The following is a 17,554-nucleotide window of genomic DNA, read 5'->3' on the forward strand; positions in this document are numbered from 1 at the left end:
TGTATATATATGTGTGTGTGTGTGTGTGTGTGTATTTAAACAAAGTCAATAACTTATACATTTTTGAAATAGATTGTCATTTGATTCCTCATCCATAGTAAATCAAAGCAACTTGAATTTTCTTTTTTTTTTTTTTAAGATTTTATTTATTTATTTGACAGACAGAGATCACAAGTAGGCAGAGAGGCAGGCAGAGAGAGGAAGGGAAGCAGGCTCCCTGCTGAGCAGAGAGCCCGATGCGGGACTCGATCCCAGGACCCTGAGATCATGACCTGAGCCGAAGGCAGCGGCTTAACCCACTGAGCCACCCAGGCGCCCTGAATTTTCTTTTTAATAACTTCTGCCAGGAAGCAAAGTTGATGGAAGTCTTTTAGAGCAAAGCAATAATCTTACAAATAACAATCTAGAATGAAGCCTACGTAACTAAACCAAGTATCATTCTAAAGCAGAGCTGTACAACAGAAATATGATGAGCCTCATGTGTAATTTTTAAAAACAGCTTAATTTTAATATTTAATTCAGTTTTCTCCAAAATATGACCATATCAACATGTCATCAGTGTGAAAAATTAGTACTTCTTTAGTTTTTCAATTTAAATTTTAATTCATTAAAGTAAAATAAAATATTTGGTTCACTAGTTTAGCTATATTTCAAATGCTCAAAAACTACTTTAGGTTTGTTAGTGGCCATTGTCTTAGCTCATATCTATAGTATTCCTTTTCTAGATAATTTTAGTGATTATTTATGATTTAAAATGATTAGAAATTCAGACTCAAGTATCACATAGGGAGCTTTTAATAAGGATATAACATTATATGTTAACTTCATTTGTAAAAAAATTTTTTTCTTTTCTAGAACATATATCCACAATGAGATAGACAAATAGTTTCACTAAGATATAAATTATTGGTTAACATTTATTTTTTGTTTTCAGTTATCCGCTAACCTAGCTAAACAAAAAGGTAATGATTTAAAGATATTGTACTATTTTGGAAAGAGAAGAGTTGTTCTTGAGGACAGCTTCTAACTGATACGTAGTCAGTATGATTATAATATAATCTGTGTCTGCAAGTGTGAAATTCAGGGCAGCATAATCATTTTTTATTGGAAAGAATACATTGATTTCCGGGGTGCCTGGGTGGCTCAGTGGGTTAAGCCTCTGCCTTTGACTAAGGTCATGATCTCAGGGTCCTGGGATGGAGCCCCACATTGGGCTCTCTGCTCAACAAGGAGCCTGCTTCCCACCTCCACCCCGCCTGCCTCTCTGCCTACTTGTGATCTCTATCTGTCAAATAAATAAATAAAATCTTAAAAAAAAAAAAGAGGGACGCCTGGGTGGCTCAGTTGGTTAAGCCACTGCCTTCCACTCAGGTCGTGATCCCAGGGTCCTGGGATTGAGTCCCGCATTGGGCTCCTTGCTCCGCAGGGAGCCTGCTTCTCTCTCTGCTTCTGCCTGCCACTCTGCCTACTTGTGTGTACTCTCTCTCTCTGACAAAGAAAGAAAGAAAGAAAGAAAGAAAGAAAGAAAGAAAGAAAGAAAGAAAGAAGACACTGATATACATCCACTATGAGTTTCTGACATACATGGATCAAACTGTTTCCTTTTGACTTGACATTCCCGTTTTTCTGGCTGCTTTGAGACTTTATGTTAATTTCTCCGTAAGAGTTAAAGAATAGGAAGTAGTCTTAGCTTAAAGGAAGCAATTTATGAAGAGGGAGCAGTAGGAGATAGGAAACTAGAAAGAGCATTTGATCCAACACAAGTAGTGAAAGATTTTAAGTAGAAACATGGTACTGAGAGCTCTTTACTGAAGGAAAAATTAAGTTTGTTGCTAGGCAGAGCAGAAGGCGAGATGGGAGGCTATACTTGTAACAAAATCAATGATAAGAAGAGTGAATTGTGGGAAATAAGGGGGAAGGGAAGGTACTGATTCATGACAGAAGTAGAGGAATATGGTTTGACCATTGATTAGGTGAAGGCGAGATGGGAGGCTATACTTGTAACAAAATCAATGATAAGAAGAGTGAATTGTGGGAAATAAGGGGGAAGGGAAGGTACTGATTCATGACAGAAGTAGAGGAATATGGTTTGACCATTGATTAGGTGAAGGAAGAGGAAGGAGTCAAGATGACTTAGGTTTGAACCTGAATATGGAGGCAGGTAGTTCCACTAACAAAAATAGGAAAGACATGGTTGGGGAAAATATAATGAGTTCTATTTTAGACCCTTGGAATTGTGATGACCCGTAAAACATCTAGGAGATTCTTTTTTAAAGATTTTATTTATTTATTTGAGAGAGAGTGAGAGAGAATGAATGGGTGGGAAGGGGCAGAGGCAGAGGGAGAAGCAGAATCCCTACTGAGCAGAGAGCCCAACCTGGGGCTCGATCCCAGGACCCTAGGATCATGACCTGAGCTGAAGGTGGACGCTTAACCAACTGAGCCACCCAGACACCCTTGCTTAACAGGCAATGGAAAATGTAGTATTAGGGTTGCCTGAGTGGCTCAGACGGTTGAGCCTCTGGCTCTTGGTTTTGGCTCAGGTGGTATTGTTGGGTCCCTAATGTTGGGTCTCCCAATAATGGGTCTATGGTCAAAGGAGCAAGACCGATAGAAAGCGAAGGTCAAGCAAAGCTTTATTTCACGCCAGGCATCAAGAATCAAACCGACCGTCAAACAGACCGGTCGGGGCTGCTCCTTACTGAGAGGACCACCTCCCTCTTCTTCACAGACTAGCTTTTAAGGGCAAAGGCCATGTGGTTGGGCCTGGCCACACACAGGTGGCCAATGAGATTGCAGTACACAGAGAAAGCTGCTTAGTCATGCTAGGTCACACACGGGTGGCCAATTAAACTACAATTCACCCCATAGTAGACATTTTTTTTTTAATTTTTTTATTTTTTCAGCATAACAGTATTCATTATTTTTGCACCACACCCAGTGCTCCATGCAATCTGTGCCCTCTACAATACCCACCACCTGGTGCCCCCAACCTCCCACCCCCCACCCCTTCAAAATTCCCAGATCGTTTTTCAGAGTCCATAGTCTCTCACGGTTTACCTCCCCTTCCAATTTCCCTCAACTCCCTTCTCCTCTCCATCTCCCCTTGTCCTCCATGCTATTTGTTATGCTCCACAAATAAGTGAAACCATATGATAATTGACTCTCTCTGCTTGACTTATTTCACTCAGCATAATCTCTTCCAGTCCCGTCCATGTTGCTACAAAACTTGGGGATTCATCCTTTCTTTCTTTCTTTCTTTTTTTTTTTTTTTTTTTTTTTACAGCTTTATAAACATATATTTTTATCCCCAGGGGTACAGGTCTGCGAATCGCCAGGTTTACACACTTCACAACACTCACCATAGCACATACCCTCCCCAATATCCATAACCCCACCCCCTCTCCCAACCCCCTTCCCCCATCAACCCTCAGTTTGTTTTGTGAGATTAAGAGTCACTTATGGTTTGTCTCCCTCCCAATCCCATCTTGTTTCATTTACTCTTCTCCTACCCCCTCAACCCCCCATGTTGCATCTCCTCTCCCTCATATCAGGGAGATCATATGATAGTTGTCTTTCTCCGATTGACTTATTTCGCTAAGCATGATACCCTCTAGTTCCATCCACGTCGTCGCAAATGGCAAGATTTCATTTCTTTTGATGGCTGCATAGTATTCCATTGTGTATATATACCACATCTTCTTTATCCATTCGTCTGTAGATGGACATCTAGGTTCTTTCCATAGTTTGGCTATTGTAGACATTGCTGCTATAAACATTAGGGTGCACGTGCCCCTTCGGATCACTACGTTTGTCTCTTTAGGGTAAATACCCAGCAGTGCAATTGCAGGGTCATAGGGTAGTTCTATTTTCAACATTTTGAGGAACCTCCATGCTGTTTTCCAGAGTGGTTGCACCAGCTTGCATTCCCACCAACAGTGTAGGAGGGTTCCCCTTTCTCTGCATCCTCGCCAGCATCTGTCATTTCCTGACTTGTTCATTTTAGCCATTCTGACTGGTGTGAGGTGATATCTCATGGTGGTTTTGATTTGTATTTCCCTGATGCCGAGTGATATGGAGCACTTTTTCATGTGTCTGTTGGCCATCTGGATGTCTTCTTTGCAGAAATGTCTGTTCATGTCCTCTGCCCATTTCTTGATTGGATTATTTGTTCTTTGGGTGTTGAGTTTGCTAAGTTCTTTATAGATTTTGGACACTAGCCCTTTATCTGATATGTCATTTGCAAATATCTTCTCCCATTCTGTCAGTTGTCTTTTGGTTTTTTTTTTTTTTTTTTTTTTTTTTTTTTTTTTTTTTTTTTTTTAAAGATTTTATTTATTTATTTGACAGAGAGAGATCACAAGTAGACAGAGAGGCAGGCAGAGAGAGAGAGAGGGAAGCAGGCTCCCTGCTGAGCAGAGAGCCCGATGCGGGCCTCGATCCCAGGACTCTGAGATCATGACCTGAGCCGAAGGCAGCGGCTTAACCCACTGAGCCACCCAGGCGCCCTGTCTTTTGGTTTTGTTCACTGTTTCCTTTGCTGTGCAAAAGCTTTTGATCTTGATAAAATCCCAAAAGTTCATTTTTGCCCTTGCTTCCCTTGCCTTTGGGGATGTTCCTAGGAAGATGTTGCTGCGGCTGAGGTCGAAGAGGTTGCTGCCTGTGTTCTCCTTGAGGATTTTGATGGATTCCTTTCTCACATTGAGATCCTTCATCCATTTTGAGTCTATTTTCGTGTGTGGTGTAAGGAAATGATCCAATTTCATTTTTCTGCATGTGGCTGTCCAATTTTCCCAACACCATTTATTGAAGAGGCTGTCTTTGTTCCATTGGACATTCTTTCCTGCTTTGTCGAAGATGAGTTGACCATAGAGTTGAGGGTCCATTTCTGGGCTCTCTATTCTGTTCCATTGATCTATGTGTCTGTTTTTGTGCCAGTACCATGCTGTCTTGATGATGACAGCTTTGTAATAGAGCTTGAAGTCCGGAATTGTGATGCCACCAACTTTGGCTTTCTTTTTCAATATTCCTTTGGCTATTCGAGGTCTTTTCTGGTTCCATATAAATTTTAGGATTATTTGTTCCATTTCTTTGAAAAAAATGGATGGTACTTTGATAGGAATTGCATTAAATGTGTAGATTGCTTTAGGTAGCATAGACATTTTCACAATATTTATTCTTCCAATCCAGGAGCATGGAACATTTTTCCATTTCTTTGTGTCTTCCTCAATTTCTTTCATGAGTACTTTATAGTTTTCTGAGTATAGATTCTTAGTCTCTTTGGTTAGGTTTATTCCTAGGTATCTTATAGTTTTGGGTGCAATTGTAAATGGGATGGACTCCTTAATTTCTCTTTCTTCTGTCTTGTTGTTGGTGTAGAGAAATGCAACTGATTTCTGTGCATTGATTTTATATCCTGACACTTTACTGAATTCCTGTACAAGTTCTAGCAGTTTTGGAGTGGAGTCTTTTGGGTTTTCCACATAGAGTATCATATCATCTGCGAAGAGTGATAGTTTGATTTCTTCTTTGCCGATTTGGATGCCTTTAATTTCCTTTTGTTGTCTGATTGCTGAGGCTAGGACTTCTAGTACTATGTTGAATAGCAGTGGTGATAACGGACATCCCTGCCGTGTTCCTGACCTTAGCGGAAAAGCTTTCAGTTTTTCTCCATTGAGAATGATATTTGCGGTGGGTTTTTCATAGATGGCTTTGATAATATTAAGGTATGTGCCGTCTGTCCCTACACTTTGAAGAGTTTTGATCAGGAAGGGATGCTGTACTTTGTCAAATGCTTTTTCAGCATCTATGGACAGTATCATATGGTTCTTGTTCTTTCTTTTATTAATGTGTTGTATCACATTGATTGATTTGCGGATGTTGAACCAGCCTTGCAGCCCTGGAATAAATCCCACTTGGTCGTGGTGAATAATCCTTTTAATGTACTGTTGAATCCTATTGGCTAGTATTTTGGCGAGAATTTTTGCATCTGTGTTCATCAAGGATATTGGTCTGTAGTTCTCTTTTTTGTTGGGATCCTTGTCTGGTTTTGGGATCAAGGTGATGCTGGCCTCATAAAATGAGTTTGGAAGTTTTCCTTCTATTTCTATTTTTTGGAACAGTTTCAGAATAGGAATTAGTTCTTCTTTAAATGTTTGGTAGAATTCCCCCGGGAAGCCGTCTGGCCCTGGGCTTTTGTTTGTTTGGAGATTTTTGATGACTGTTTCAATCTCCTTACTGGTTATGGGTCTGTTGAGGCTTTCTATTTCTTCCTGGTTCAGTTGTGGTAGTTTATATGTCTCTAGGAATGCATCCATTTCTTCCAGATTGTCAAATTTGTTGGCGTAGAGTTGCTCATAGTATGTTCTTATAATTGACTGTATTTCTTTGGTGTTCGTTGTGATCTCTCCTCTTTCATTCATGATTTTATTTATTTGGGTCCTTTCTCTTTTCTTTTTGATAAGTCTGGCCAGGGGTTTATCAATCTTATTAATTCTTTCAAAGAACCAGCTCCTAGTTTCGTTGATTTGTTCTATTGTTTTTTTGGTTTCTATTTCATTGATTTCTGCTCTGATCTTTATGAATTCTCTTCTCTTGCTGGGTTTAGGGTTTCTTTCTTGTTCTTTCTCCAGCTCCTTTAGGTGTAGGGTTAGGTTGTGTACCTGAGATCTTTCTTGTTTCTTGAGAAAGGCTTGTACCGCTATATATTTTCCTCTTAGGACTGCCTTTGTTGTGTCCCTCAAATTCTGAACCGTTGTGTTTTCATTATCATTTGCTTCCATGAATTTTTTCAATTCTTCTTTAATTTCCTGGTTGACCCATTCATTCTTTAGAAGGATGCTGTTTAGTCTCCATGTATTTGGGTTCTTTCCAAATTTCCTCTTGTGATTGAGTTCTAGCTTTAGAGCATTGTGGTCTGAAAATATGCAGGGAATGATCCCAATCTTTTGATACCGGTTGAGACTTGATTTAGGACCAAGAATGTGATCTATTCTGGAGAATGTTCCATGTGCACTAGAGAAGAATGTGTATTCTGTTGCTTTGGTATGAAATGTTCTGAATATATCTGTGATGTCCATCTGGTCCAGTGTGTCATTTAAGGCCTTGATTTCCTTGTTGATCTTTTGCTTGGATGATCTGTCCATTTCAGTGAGGGGAGTGTTAAAATCCCCTACTATTATTGTATTGTTGTCGATGTGTTTCTTTGATTTTGTTATTAATTGGTTTATATAGTTGGCTGCTCCCACGTTAGGGGCATAGATATTTAAAATTGTTAGATCTTCTTGTTGGACAGTTCCTTTGAGTATGATATAGTGTCCTTCCTCATCTCTTATTATAGTCTTTGGCTTAAAATCTAATTGATCTGATATAAGGATTGCCACTCCTGCTTTCTTCTGATGTCCATTAGCATGGTAAATTCTTTTCCACCCCCTCACTTTAAACCTGGAGGTGTCTTCGGGTTTAAGATGAGTTTCTTGTAGGCAACATATAGATGGGTTTTGTTTTTTTATCCATTCTGATACCCTGTGTCTTTTGATTGGGGCATTTAGCCCATTAACATTCAGGGTAAGTATTGAGAGATATGAATTTAGTGCCATTGTATTGCCTGTAAGGTGACTGTTATTGTATATTGTCTCTGTTTCTTTCTGATCTACTACTTTTAGGGTCTCTCTTTGCTTAGAGGACCCCTTTCAATATTTCCTGTAGAGCTGGTTTGGTATTTGCAAATTCTTTCAGTTTTTGTTTGTCCTGGAAGCTTTTCATCTCTCCTTCTATTTTCAATGATAGCCTAGCTGGATATAGTATTCTTGGCTGCATGTTTTTCTCATTTAGTACTCTGAATATATCATGCCAGCTCTTTCTGGCCTGCCAGGTCTCTGTAGATAAGTCTGCTGCCAATCTAATATTTTTACCATTGTACGTTACAGACTTCTTTTCCCAGGCTGCTTTCAGAATCTTTTCTTTGTCACTAAGACTTGTCAATTTTACTATTAGGTGACGGGGTGTGGACCTATTCTTATTGATTTTGAGGGGGGTTCTCTGAACCTCCTGGATTTTGATGCTTGTTCCCTTTGCCATATTGGGGAAATTCTCTCCAATAATTCTCTCCAATATACCTTCTGCTCCCCTCTCTGTTTCCTCTTCTTCTGGAATCCCAATTATTCTAATGTTGTTTCGTCTTATGGTGTCACTTATCTCTCGAATTCTCCCCTCGTGGTCCAGTAGCTGTTTGTCCCTCTTTTGCTCAGCTTCTTTATTCTCTGTCATTTGGTCTTCTATATCGCTAATTCTTTCTTCTGCCTCATTTATCCTAGCAGTGAGAGCCTCCATTTTTGATTGCACCTCATTAATAGCTTTTTTGATTTCAACTTGGTTAGATTTTAGTTCTTTTATTTCTCCAGAAAGGGCTTTTATATCTCCTGAGAGGGTTGCTTTAATATCTTCCATGCCTTTTTCAAGCCCGGCTAGAATCTTGAGAATCATCATTCTGAACTCTAGATCTGACATATTACCAATGTCTGTATTGATTAGGTCCCTAGCCTTTGGTACTGCCTCTTGTTCTTTTTTTTGTTGTGAATTTTTCCGCCTTGTCATTTTGTCCAGATAAGAGTTTATGAAGGAGCAAGTAAAATACTAAAAGGGTGGCAACAACCCCAGGAAAATATGCTTTATCCAAATCAGAAGGGATCCCGAATTGTGAGGGGGGAGAAAGGGGATAAAAAGGAGTTCAGAAAGAAAGAAAAAAAAAAAAAAAGAAAAGAAACTATTAAAAAAAAAGAAAGCCGATAAAGAAAAAATATAAAAAGAGGAAAAAAATATATATATTAGATAAACTATTTAAAAAACGTTAAAAAAAGAAAACGGTAAAAGTTAAAAAAAATTCAGCAGAAGAAGAGAAAAAGAAAAAAAAATTGAAAAAGAAAAAAAAAATTAAATTAACTGCAAGGCTAAAAAATCATGGGGAGAAAGCCATGAGTTCCGTGCTTTGCTTTCTTCTCCTCTGGAATTCCGCCGCTCTCCTTGGTAGGTGAACTTGGTCCTGGCTGGGTTTCCCGTAGATCTTCTGGGGGAGGGGCCTGTTGTAGTGATTCTCAAGTGTCTTTGCCCCAGGCGGAGTTGCACCGCCCTTACCCGGGGCCGCGCTGAGTCATCCGCTCGGGTTCGCTTTCGGGAGCTTTTGTTCCCTGAGCGCTTTCCGTAGAGTTCCGGAGGACGGGAATGAAGATGGCGGCCTCCCGGTCTCCGGCCCGGAGGAGCCGAGAGCCCGGGGCCCCACTCCTCAGTGCGCCCTCAGAGAACAGCGCCCAATGTCTCCCGCCACCCTGGCCTCCGGCCGCGCTCCGAGCTGACCGAGCCTGCGACCGGTTCAAGGCAACCCCGAGCTGAGAGTCACTCCTCGGCTCTGTCTCTGCAGCTGGCTTCCCCGTTCTAATACCGGTAAGCTCTGCGACACTCAGACACCCCCGATCCTTCTGCGACCCTGCGGGACCTGAGGCCGCGCTGACCCCGCCTGGGCTTCCAGTTAAGCCTCTGGAGCGATGTCCCTCAGCGGAACAGACTTTTAAAAGTCCTGATTTTGCTCTGTTGCTCCGCCGCTCGCCGGGAGCCGGCCCCTCCCCCCGCGTTCTATCTTCCCGTCGCTTTGGATTCACTTCTCCGCCAGTCCTACCTTGCAGAAAGTGGTTGATTTTCTGTTTCTGGAATTGCTGTTCTTCTTCTCTTCAATCTCCCGTTGGATTTGTAGGTGTTTGCAATCTTTAGATAAGCTATTTAGCTGATCTCCCGCTACCCGAAGTAGTCTCAGCCTGCTACTTCTCCGCCATCTTGACTCCTCCCCCTCCCATACTAGACATTTGCACTAGCCTATCACTTTGGTGAGAATTGGCCCCCAAAAGGTGGGGTTCACACTCCTTGGTAGCTAGGGAGACCGTATGCTCGCTTTACTGATTCGATGTCTCCACCTGACCCCACTCATCCCTGCATTCTGGCTGTTATCTCTACCTGACCTGACCCACCCTTGTATTTGGGCTTTGTTACCTTGGACTGGTTTCCCAGACTTGCTTTTAAGTAAGTTCCCCTGGGGGGTTGGGGTGCACGGTCAATTTAAGTTTTACTGCATGAACAACAAAATGGCTGTTCAACCGAGGTGGAGCCACTCTGGCTAAATAGGCCCTTACAGTATCTCATGGGCTGTGAGCTCAAGCCCCAACTGGGGCTCTGCACTGGGCGGGGAGTCTGAAGATCCTCTCTCTCTCTGCCCCCATCCCAATCTCTCTCCCTTTCTCTTTCAAATAAATAAATCTTTAAAAAAATGTAAAATTGGAATTCGGGAGGTAAGTACAGTCTGAAGATACAAATATACAAGTTTTTGAGAACAGTATTATCTATTATCATTACATACATGTAAGTAATGATGGATAAGTGGTCAGTCCTGTAAAAATAGAAAGGACTGTTAACAGTAAAATTTCTGGGCGTCTTTGGCTGACATCTTCTCAGCAGTGAAGATCAGGTTACTACAGTGTTCAGTCTGCTACCATTAAGAAAGTGACATAATATTCCACGGGTGTCTCAATTTTAGAAGTGTTTTATAACCACTGGGGCTCTGTTCCAACTCATTTAATAAATGGTACTCCCAGCCTGTAAGCTTTGAGTGCGATCCAAAGCAAGAAAAGATTCTCCAGTTTGTGCAAACTGCGGTGTAAACAGTTCAAATGCCTGACTCTTTTGACCCTGATTAGATCTATGGTGCCCAGGATATTGTATCACCATCTGAAACTGTTTAAAGCCTAAGAACAGCCCCAGTAGGAGAATCAAGTAGAATCTCCAGAGTTTAAAGTAAAAACCTTATCCCTTTTGTCAAGTAATTATTTTCTTTTTGAGAAAGAGCTCTTATTGAATTCTGGTGGACTATAGAAACATAGGGCCCCCCATTAACCCCAAGCTCTCTTACTTTTTATTTGGTTGTCTTTTCTAGACCGTGAGCTCCTTAAGGACAAGATACTTTAGCTTATTATTCCTCTTTGTGTATCTAAATCCTAGCAGGGTGTTTAGCGGTTCTGGATTGCTCAAAACATATTGGTTGAAAGTCCATTCCCTTGGCCCTGTGGTTATTGACATCTATGCTAAGGAAATAATCAGACATTATGTAAATATATATACATGCACATGTATACATAATATAATAGTGTATATATAATATAAAAAATAATATAATGTATATACACATATATAAAATAGATTTGTATTTATATATTTATAATAGAGGAAAATTTGAAAGAGCATTCATCAACAGTAGGGAAATGGTTAACTAAATTATGGGGTACAGGCAGAATATTATGCAATAATTAAAACCTATAATTTTGAAGAACATCAATGACATGGAACAGAAGGATATAATCCTAAATTTAAAATATAGAAAACTGTAAATACAGCATTCTTACAATTTAATCTATATAAATCCATATAATTTTGAATGAAATAAATGTGAGAAGAATTCTTCCTAGGATGTGGACTGTTATTGTTCAGGAAAATATATTGAGTCTATTCAAGTAGAAAATAAAACACAGAGATCATGTGTTAGTAGGAAAAATAAAGCAGAATGAAAAGAGTGACAAAGAATGTGTATTTTATGTAAGGTTGTCATGAGAGGCTCCCCTGATAGTTAACAGTTGAGCAAAAGCTTGAGGTATGGGAGATATACCAGTACGTTTGTTTGCTGGAGGGAATGACCCAGTAAAGAGGAATGTTTGGCAATGGAGTAGAGAGAGGTAACTGCAATAAGAGCTGTGTTTTTGATTAGGCACATGTGAGTAGTTAGCCCTCGTTCTGCCCAAATGATTCCTTCACTGTAAAGGTAGGGCATGTGGCTCGATTAATAGATATCATGGTGGGCGTTCATGGAAGTTTTCTTCTGATTGCTACTCTCAAGGTCATCAAATAAGGGATAAGAAAAGAGGGATATATGAAATAGGTTAGGGAATGGAGAGTGAACCAACATCTAATTAAGTGAAAAACATATAAAAATTTCTATTATTTTGTGTGTTTGGGATGAATTTATAATTCCATAAATATATGTTTTTCGCTCTCCACATCATTTTATGTCTTTTCCATCTCCTGGTAAGCAAAGTGATCAATCCAGTGGCAAACCGATGGAAGATAAATGTGAAGAGAACTTGCTCAGCTCTACAGCTTCTAAAGCAACTTGCTGTAACTAAAATATTCCTTCCTTTTTTATTGATGAAATAATCGCAATTTTTTTTTCTCTGCTCCTCAACAGGGTGGTGGCGATTGTCCAGAAATGAGTATTGGAGCTATAAAAATTGCCTTAGAAATTTCTCTTCCTGGCTCTTTCATCTATGTTTTCACTGATGCACGGTCCAAGGATTATCGGCTCACTCACGAGGTGCTCCAGCTTATCCAACAGAAACAGTCACAAGTGAGTAGGAATCAGCCCCCAAATTTTCTATCTGAATACAGCTGGGAGGAATTCAGGCATACCTTGGAGATACTGTGGGTGCAGTTCTGACCACCATAATAAAGCAGAAATCACAATAAAGCCAAGTAAATTTTTGTGTACGTAGAAGTTATGTTTATACTATACTGTACTCTCTTAAGTGTGAAGTATTATTATATCTTAAAAATATATATATACCTTAATTAAAAAATACTTCATTGCTAAACAATGCTAACCATCATCTGAGCTTTCAGCAAGTCATTCTCACTGATCATGAATCACCATAGCAGATATATGAATAATGAAAAAGTTTGAAATATTGCAAAAATTACCAGAATGTGACACAGAGACATGAAGTGAGCAAATGTTGTTGGAAAATGGTGCTGATAGATTTGCTTGTTGCAAGGTTGCCACAAACCTCTAATTCGTAAGAAATGTAGTATCTGTGAAGCACAATAAAGACAAGTTCAATAAAAGAAGTTATGCCTTTATGGCATTGAGAAGTTGTCTCTCCTCTTTGACTAAACTTTGTATGGCAAATGCCAATAATTATAACTATTGATCTGTATACATGTACTCCAATACCTATGTGTCATTTAATTTAAGCATATTACATTGATATGTAATATTTGTACATATTAATACCTTGTTTTTTGATACAGAGAGGAAATGATTGGGGATTAATGAAGGTTCTTCTTACCATCTTATCTTTTTAACTGACAAAAACATAGGCCTATGTCTCAAATATCACCTCCTATGTGGAATCTCCTCTTAGTCAGTTACTTGTTGTATCAGTTAGCTCTTGCTGTGTAACAAACAGTTCTACCTCTCAGTGGCTGAAAACAACACACATTTATTTCTCACATATTTTCAGGGCTCTGTTGATCTAGGTGAGGCTTGCTCACTTGTGTGTCTGGGGAGAGTTTGGGTTTGACTTATCTAGGCTGATCTCTAGGGTGACTTGGCTCTGTCTCACAGGTTTCTCACCATTTTTTGAGACCAGTAGGCTAGTTCAGACATGTTCTTTTCATGGCCAAGGCAGAAGAAGTATATATCAAGTGCTAGATCACAAGATACACAAGGTATCTAGATACACAAGATACACAAGATACACAAGCTCTTGAATGTAAGCTTGAACTGATAGAATGTCCCTTTTGCTTTGGGCTGCTGGCCAAAGCAAATCATATGTCCAAGCTTTCATTTGAAGATGACAGATTAACTCCACCTCCTAAACAAGAGGGACTTCGAAGTCTTTTGCAAAGTGCATGGATATAGGGATGGATATATACATATATATATGATGTATGGTATTATATACATTTATATATATATATATGTATATTATATATGTATGATGTATATATAATAATGTATATATTCCACTGTACTAGTAGCATATAAACATGTAATAGGTACTCAATAAATTCGTATTGATTTCGGAAAACCCTTTAAATTGTCTTCTTTTTTTAAAAATATCATAGGTGGTATTTGTGCTCACTGGAGATTGTGATGACAGGGGCCATATTGGATATAAAGTCTATGAAGAAATTGCCTCTACAAGTTCTGGTCAAGTGTTCCATCTGGACAAAAAACAAGTTAATGAGGTCAGTTTGATAAAGTGGATCTACTTTATTACTACCTTACCAAGTTATTAGTTATGCCAACCTAGCTATGACAGATTTGATTTCAAAAACAATTTGCAAAGAGGTTGCCTTTTTTTTCCCCCCATAGTCCACAGGTCAATAAAGGCATTAAACCAATGTAGGGAAGCATAGATTTATATAATATTAGTTTCTAGATTATATTATTCTATACTGACATGTTATTTAGATTTAAGCATAAATACTTAAAATTCATTCAGTAGGAATTGGAAATTTTTGTAGTTCTTGTTTAGGAAGGTCAATTTGTGTTTCTGATGCACAACTTTTGGATAACTGGTAACAGAAGGTGTGACAGTTCACTGAAGTAGAAAATGAAAAAAATATTGAGCAAAATTCTGATGATGTTTGATATCTAAGATTGAAAGTAAAAAACTGTAAGTAATTGTATAGTTAATTAAAAACTTTTATGGTAATAAAATCAATAACTTAAGTACTAAGAAAATCTTGGTATTTTCTAAAACAGTGTTTGAGACATGTCTGTCACAATTCTTTCTCCTTTTTGGTACTTTCTTGGGACCTCACTGTGATAATAACTTTATTTATTTATTTATTTATTTTTTATAAATTTCTAGGGACATGCCAATACAAAGATAAGGTCTTCAGTGGGCATAATTCAAATTTGATCGATGTGGTTACTATATCTACACAAGTTCTGTTAATTTCATGACAGACTCCTTTGTCTTGAATGAAATGGTTCAGTAAGTCCTCTTCTACCTAAAGAGTTCTGTTACATCATGTTGGAACTCAAAGGATCTTGCAAATTTTTAGACTAATGTCCAGCAAAAATATTTATTAGCATATGATATACAAACTTGGAAGGTCATTTTATTTTACTTATTTATTTATTTTTTGTCTTTAAAATTTTTTAAAAAAAAATTTTTATAAACATATAATGTATTATTAGCCCCAGGGGTACAGGTCTGTGAATCTCCGGGTTTACACGCTTCACAGCACCCACCATAGCACATACCTTCCCCAATGTCCATAACCCCACCACCCTCTCCCTACCCCTCCCACTGGCAACCCTGTTTGTTTTGTGAGATTAAGAGTCTTTTATGGTTTGTCTCCCTCCCAATCCCATCTTGTTTCATTTATTCTTTTCCTACCCTCCAAATACCCCACGTTGCATCTCCACTTCCTCGTATCAGGGAGATCATATGATAGTTGTCTTTCTCTGATTGACTTATTTCACTAAGCATAATACCCTCTAGTTCCATCCATATTGTCGCAAATGGCAAGATTTCATTTCTTTTGATGGCTGCATAGTATTCCACTGTATATATATACCACATGGAAAGTCATTTTAGTGCAAAAATGTTTTTGTTGAAAGAAATACTCTTTTTTTTTTAATTTTTTTTTAATTTTTTTTTATTTGACAGAGAGAGAGAGAGATCACAAGCAGGCAGAGAGGCAGGCAGAGAGAGAGGGGAGGAAGCAGGCTCCCCGCAGAGCAGAGAACCCGACACGGGGCTCGATCCCAGGACCCTGGGATCATGACCTGAGCCGAAGGCAGAGGCTTTAACCCACTGAGCCACCCAGGCGCCCCGAAAGAAATACTTTTAAGAGGGTTATGGCTTGAATTCATATTGTGTCCATCATAGCGATTCAGAAATGCCAGGGCAGGGTCTGACAACTACATAGGGAATCCTTTAGAGGTTATTTGCATAAAAATTTGCATGAGAATTTGGGAACCTGGGAACAAAAGAGTTGGGAAAGAGTGCAAAACTTTCTGAGGAACTGAACTTCTTGTCCTATCCCTTAGGGCTGTTTAACCTATTTTAACCTGAATGAAGGAAAGGCTTTCCTCCTATAGTTGTTTTTAACCTGGAATTGTGTAAGACTCTGGGGTACAGTCAGTATCATAAGCACAAAGGAGGGCAAAAGGGCATCATTTTCTGTTTAGGGTGTTTGAGGTTCTGGATTAAAAACAACAGTGGTGTTAAGTGCAGAGAGATGGGGCAGAAGATGCCATGTTCTATGGACGTGGTGGCTCCTGGCAGAAGGTACTAGAGAAGAGAAGAGGTAAGAAGAGACATGACTTGCACCTAGGGCATTTGGAAGAACAGTAGTTCAAACCCGTAAGCAGTCAGGCCCAACTTGGAGCTCCCCAAAACAAGCTGGGTGAACTTTCAGGGAGAACCATAGGACTTTATTAGGAGTTGGGCCCTAGAGCTAGAAGATAACATGGTGGAGCTCATAAATGTAACCCCATTTATATCCACAAACCCAGGGAAAACTGACTAACACAAAACTGAAAATACTATTGTTGTCTTAAATGGAGAAAATAAGCCCTATAGAGATGCACACTTTAGTTTTTAAATAAATGGTACCATGTATAATATTTGTAGTCCTAGTAATTTTTTAAAAGATTTTATTTTAGAGAGGGAGCATGTGAGGGGTGGGGAGGGGCAGAGAGTCTCAAGCAGACTCCATGCTGAGCACAGTGCCCCATGCAGGGCTTGGTCTTACCACTCTGGGATCATCTGACCCTACTTGAGACTGAGAGTCGGACACTTAACTGACTGTGTCACCCAGGTGCCCCCATAGTCCCAATAATTTTTAATAATTCTGACAATTACTAAATAATTGACAAAAACTATTTATAAAAATTCAAACAAATTTAACCCACGGATATTTTAACCTTCAAGTTTAGCTTAAGCAGAATAGAACTAGAGAGAAGCATTCTTAAAATTGTCCATTTTTATAAATTGGATTTCTTTCTTTTTTTTTTTTTAAGATTTTATTTATTTATTTGACAGAGAGAAATCACAAGTAGGCAGAGAGGCAGGCAGAGAGAGAGGAGGAAGCAGGCTCCCTGCTGAGCAGAAGGCCCGATGTGGGGCTCGAACCCAGGACCTGGGATCATGACCTGAGCCGAAGGCAGCGGCTTAACCCACTGAGCCACCCAGGCGCCCCTATAAATTGGATTTCAATGCCAACAGGCATGAGCTTTAATTTAGCTGTCAGTCAGGGCAGTTCCAACCCCTGCACCATTTGGAAAGGTCAGGAAAGGTCATCTCATCTACTTTGGGCCACCGAGACGCAAGAGGAATTTAGCTAGGGGCATCTTGGAAGAGTGCTCTTCTAGGTATTATTCTGTACTGATGTGAATCCCAGACCTGATGCAATCATCCTCATACAGTTCTGAGGATTAAGCAAATGTAAGATAGATTTGGATTAAGTCAACACTCAAGTCCCATCCTACTGCTAAGCCTCCAGGATTAAGGAAGTGATGTTTCTGCTTATACCAATTAGAGTTCAGTATTTAGTTACCTAGAGATAAATGCATCCTATTTGATAAGAATTCCTTTGTGACATGGTTTCTGTTAGCTCCAGTTTCCTAATTTGTAAAATGGGGATAATAGAATTATCCATTTTGGAGAGTCATTAGAAGATTAAATGAGATAATGCATGTAAAATGTTTCACACAAGGTCTGGT

The 17,554-nt window shown here is 39.3% G+C and overlaps 1 protein-coding gene across 3 annotated transcripts in view; it reads left to right on the top strand.

Moving 5' to 3' along the window:
- HMCN1 (hemicentin 1) overlaps positions 1-17,554 on the top strand; it is a 477,402-nt gene that overhangs the window by 120,427 nt on the left and 339,421 nt on the right. For all 3 annotated transcript variants that reach the window (XR_007123082.1, XM_047705087.1, XM_047705088.1), the window contains exons 3-4: positions 12,278-12,436; positions 13,936-14,058. Coding sequence is in view for 2 of the 3 variants with exons in the window: in XM_047705087.1 (XP_047561043.1) it covers positions 12,278-12,436; positions 13,936-14,058 (282 nt within the window). In the remaining variant the exon portion in view is untranslated. The remainder of the gene's footprint in view (positions 1-12,277; positions 12,437-13,935; positions 14,059-17,554) is intronic.

The sequence above is a fragment of the Lutra lutra genome, chromosome 15 (genome assembly GCF_902655055.1).
Source record: "Lutra lutra chromosome 15, mLutLut1.2, whole genome shotgun sequence".
Taxonomy (NCBI): Eukaryota; Metazoa; Chordata; class Mammalia; order Carnivora; family Mustelidae; genus Lutra; species Lutra lutra.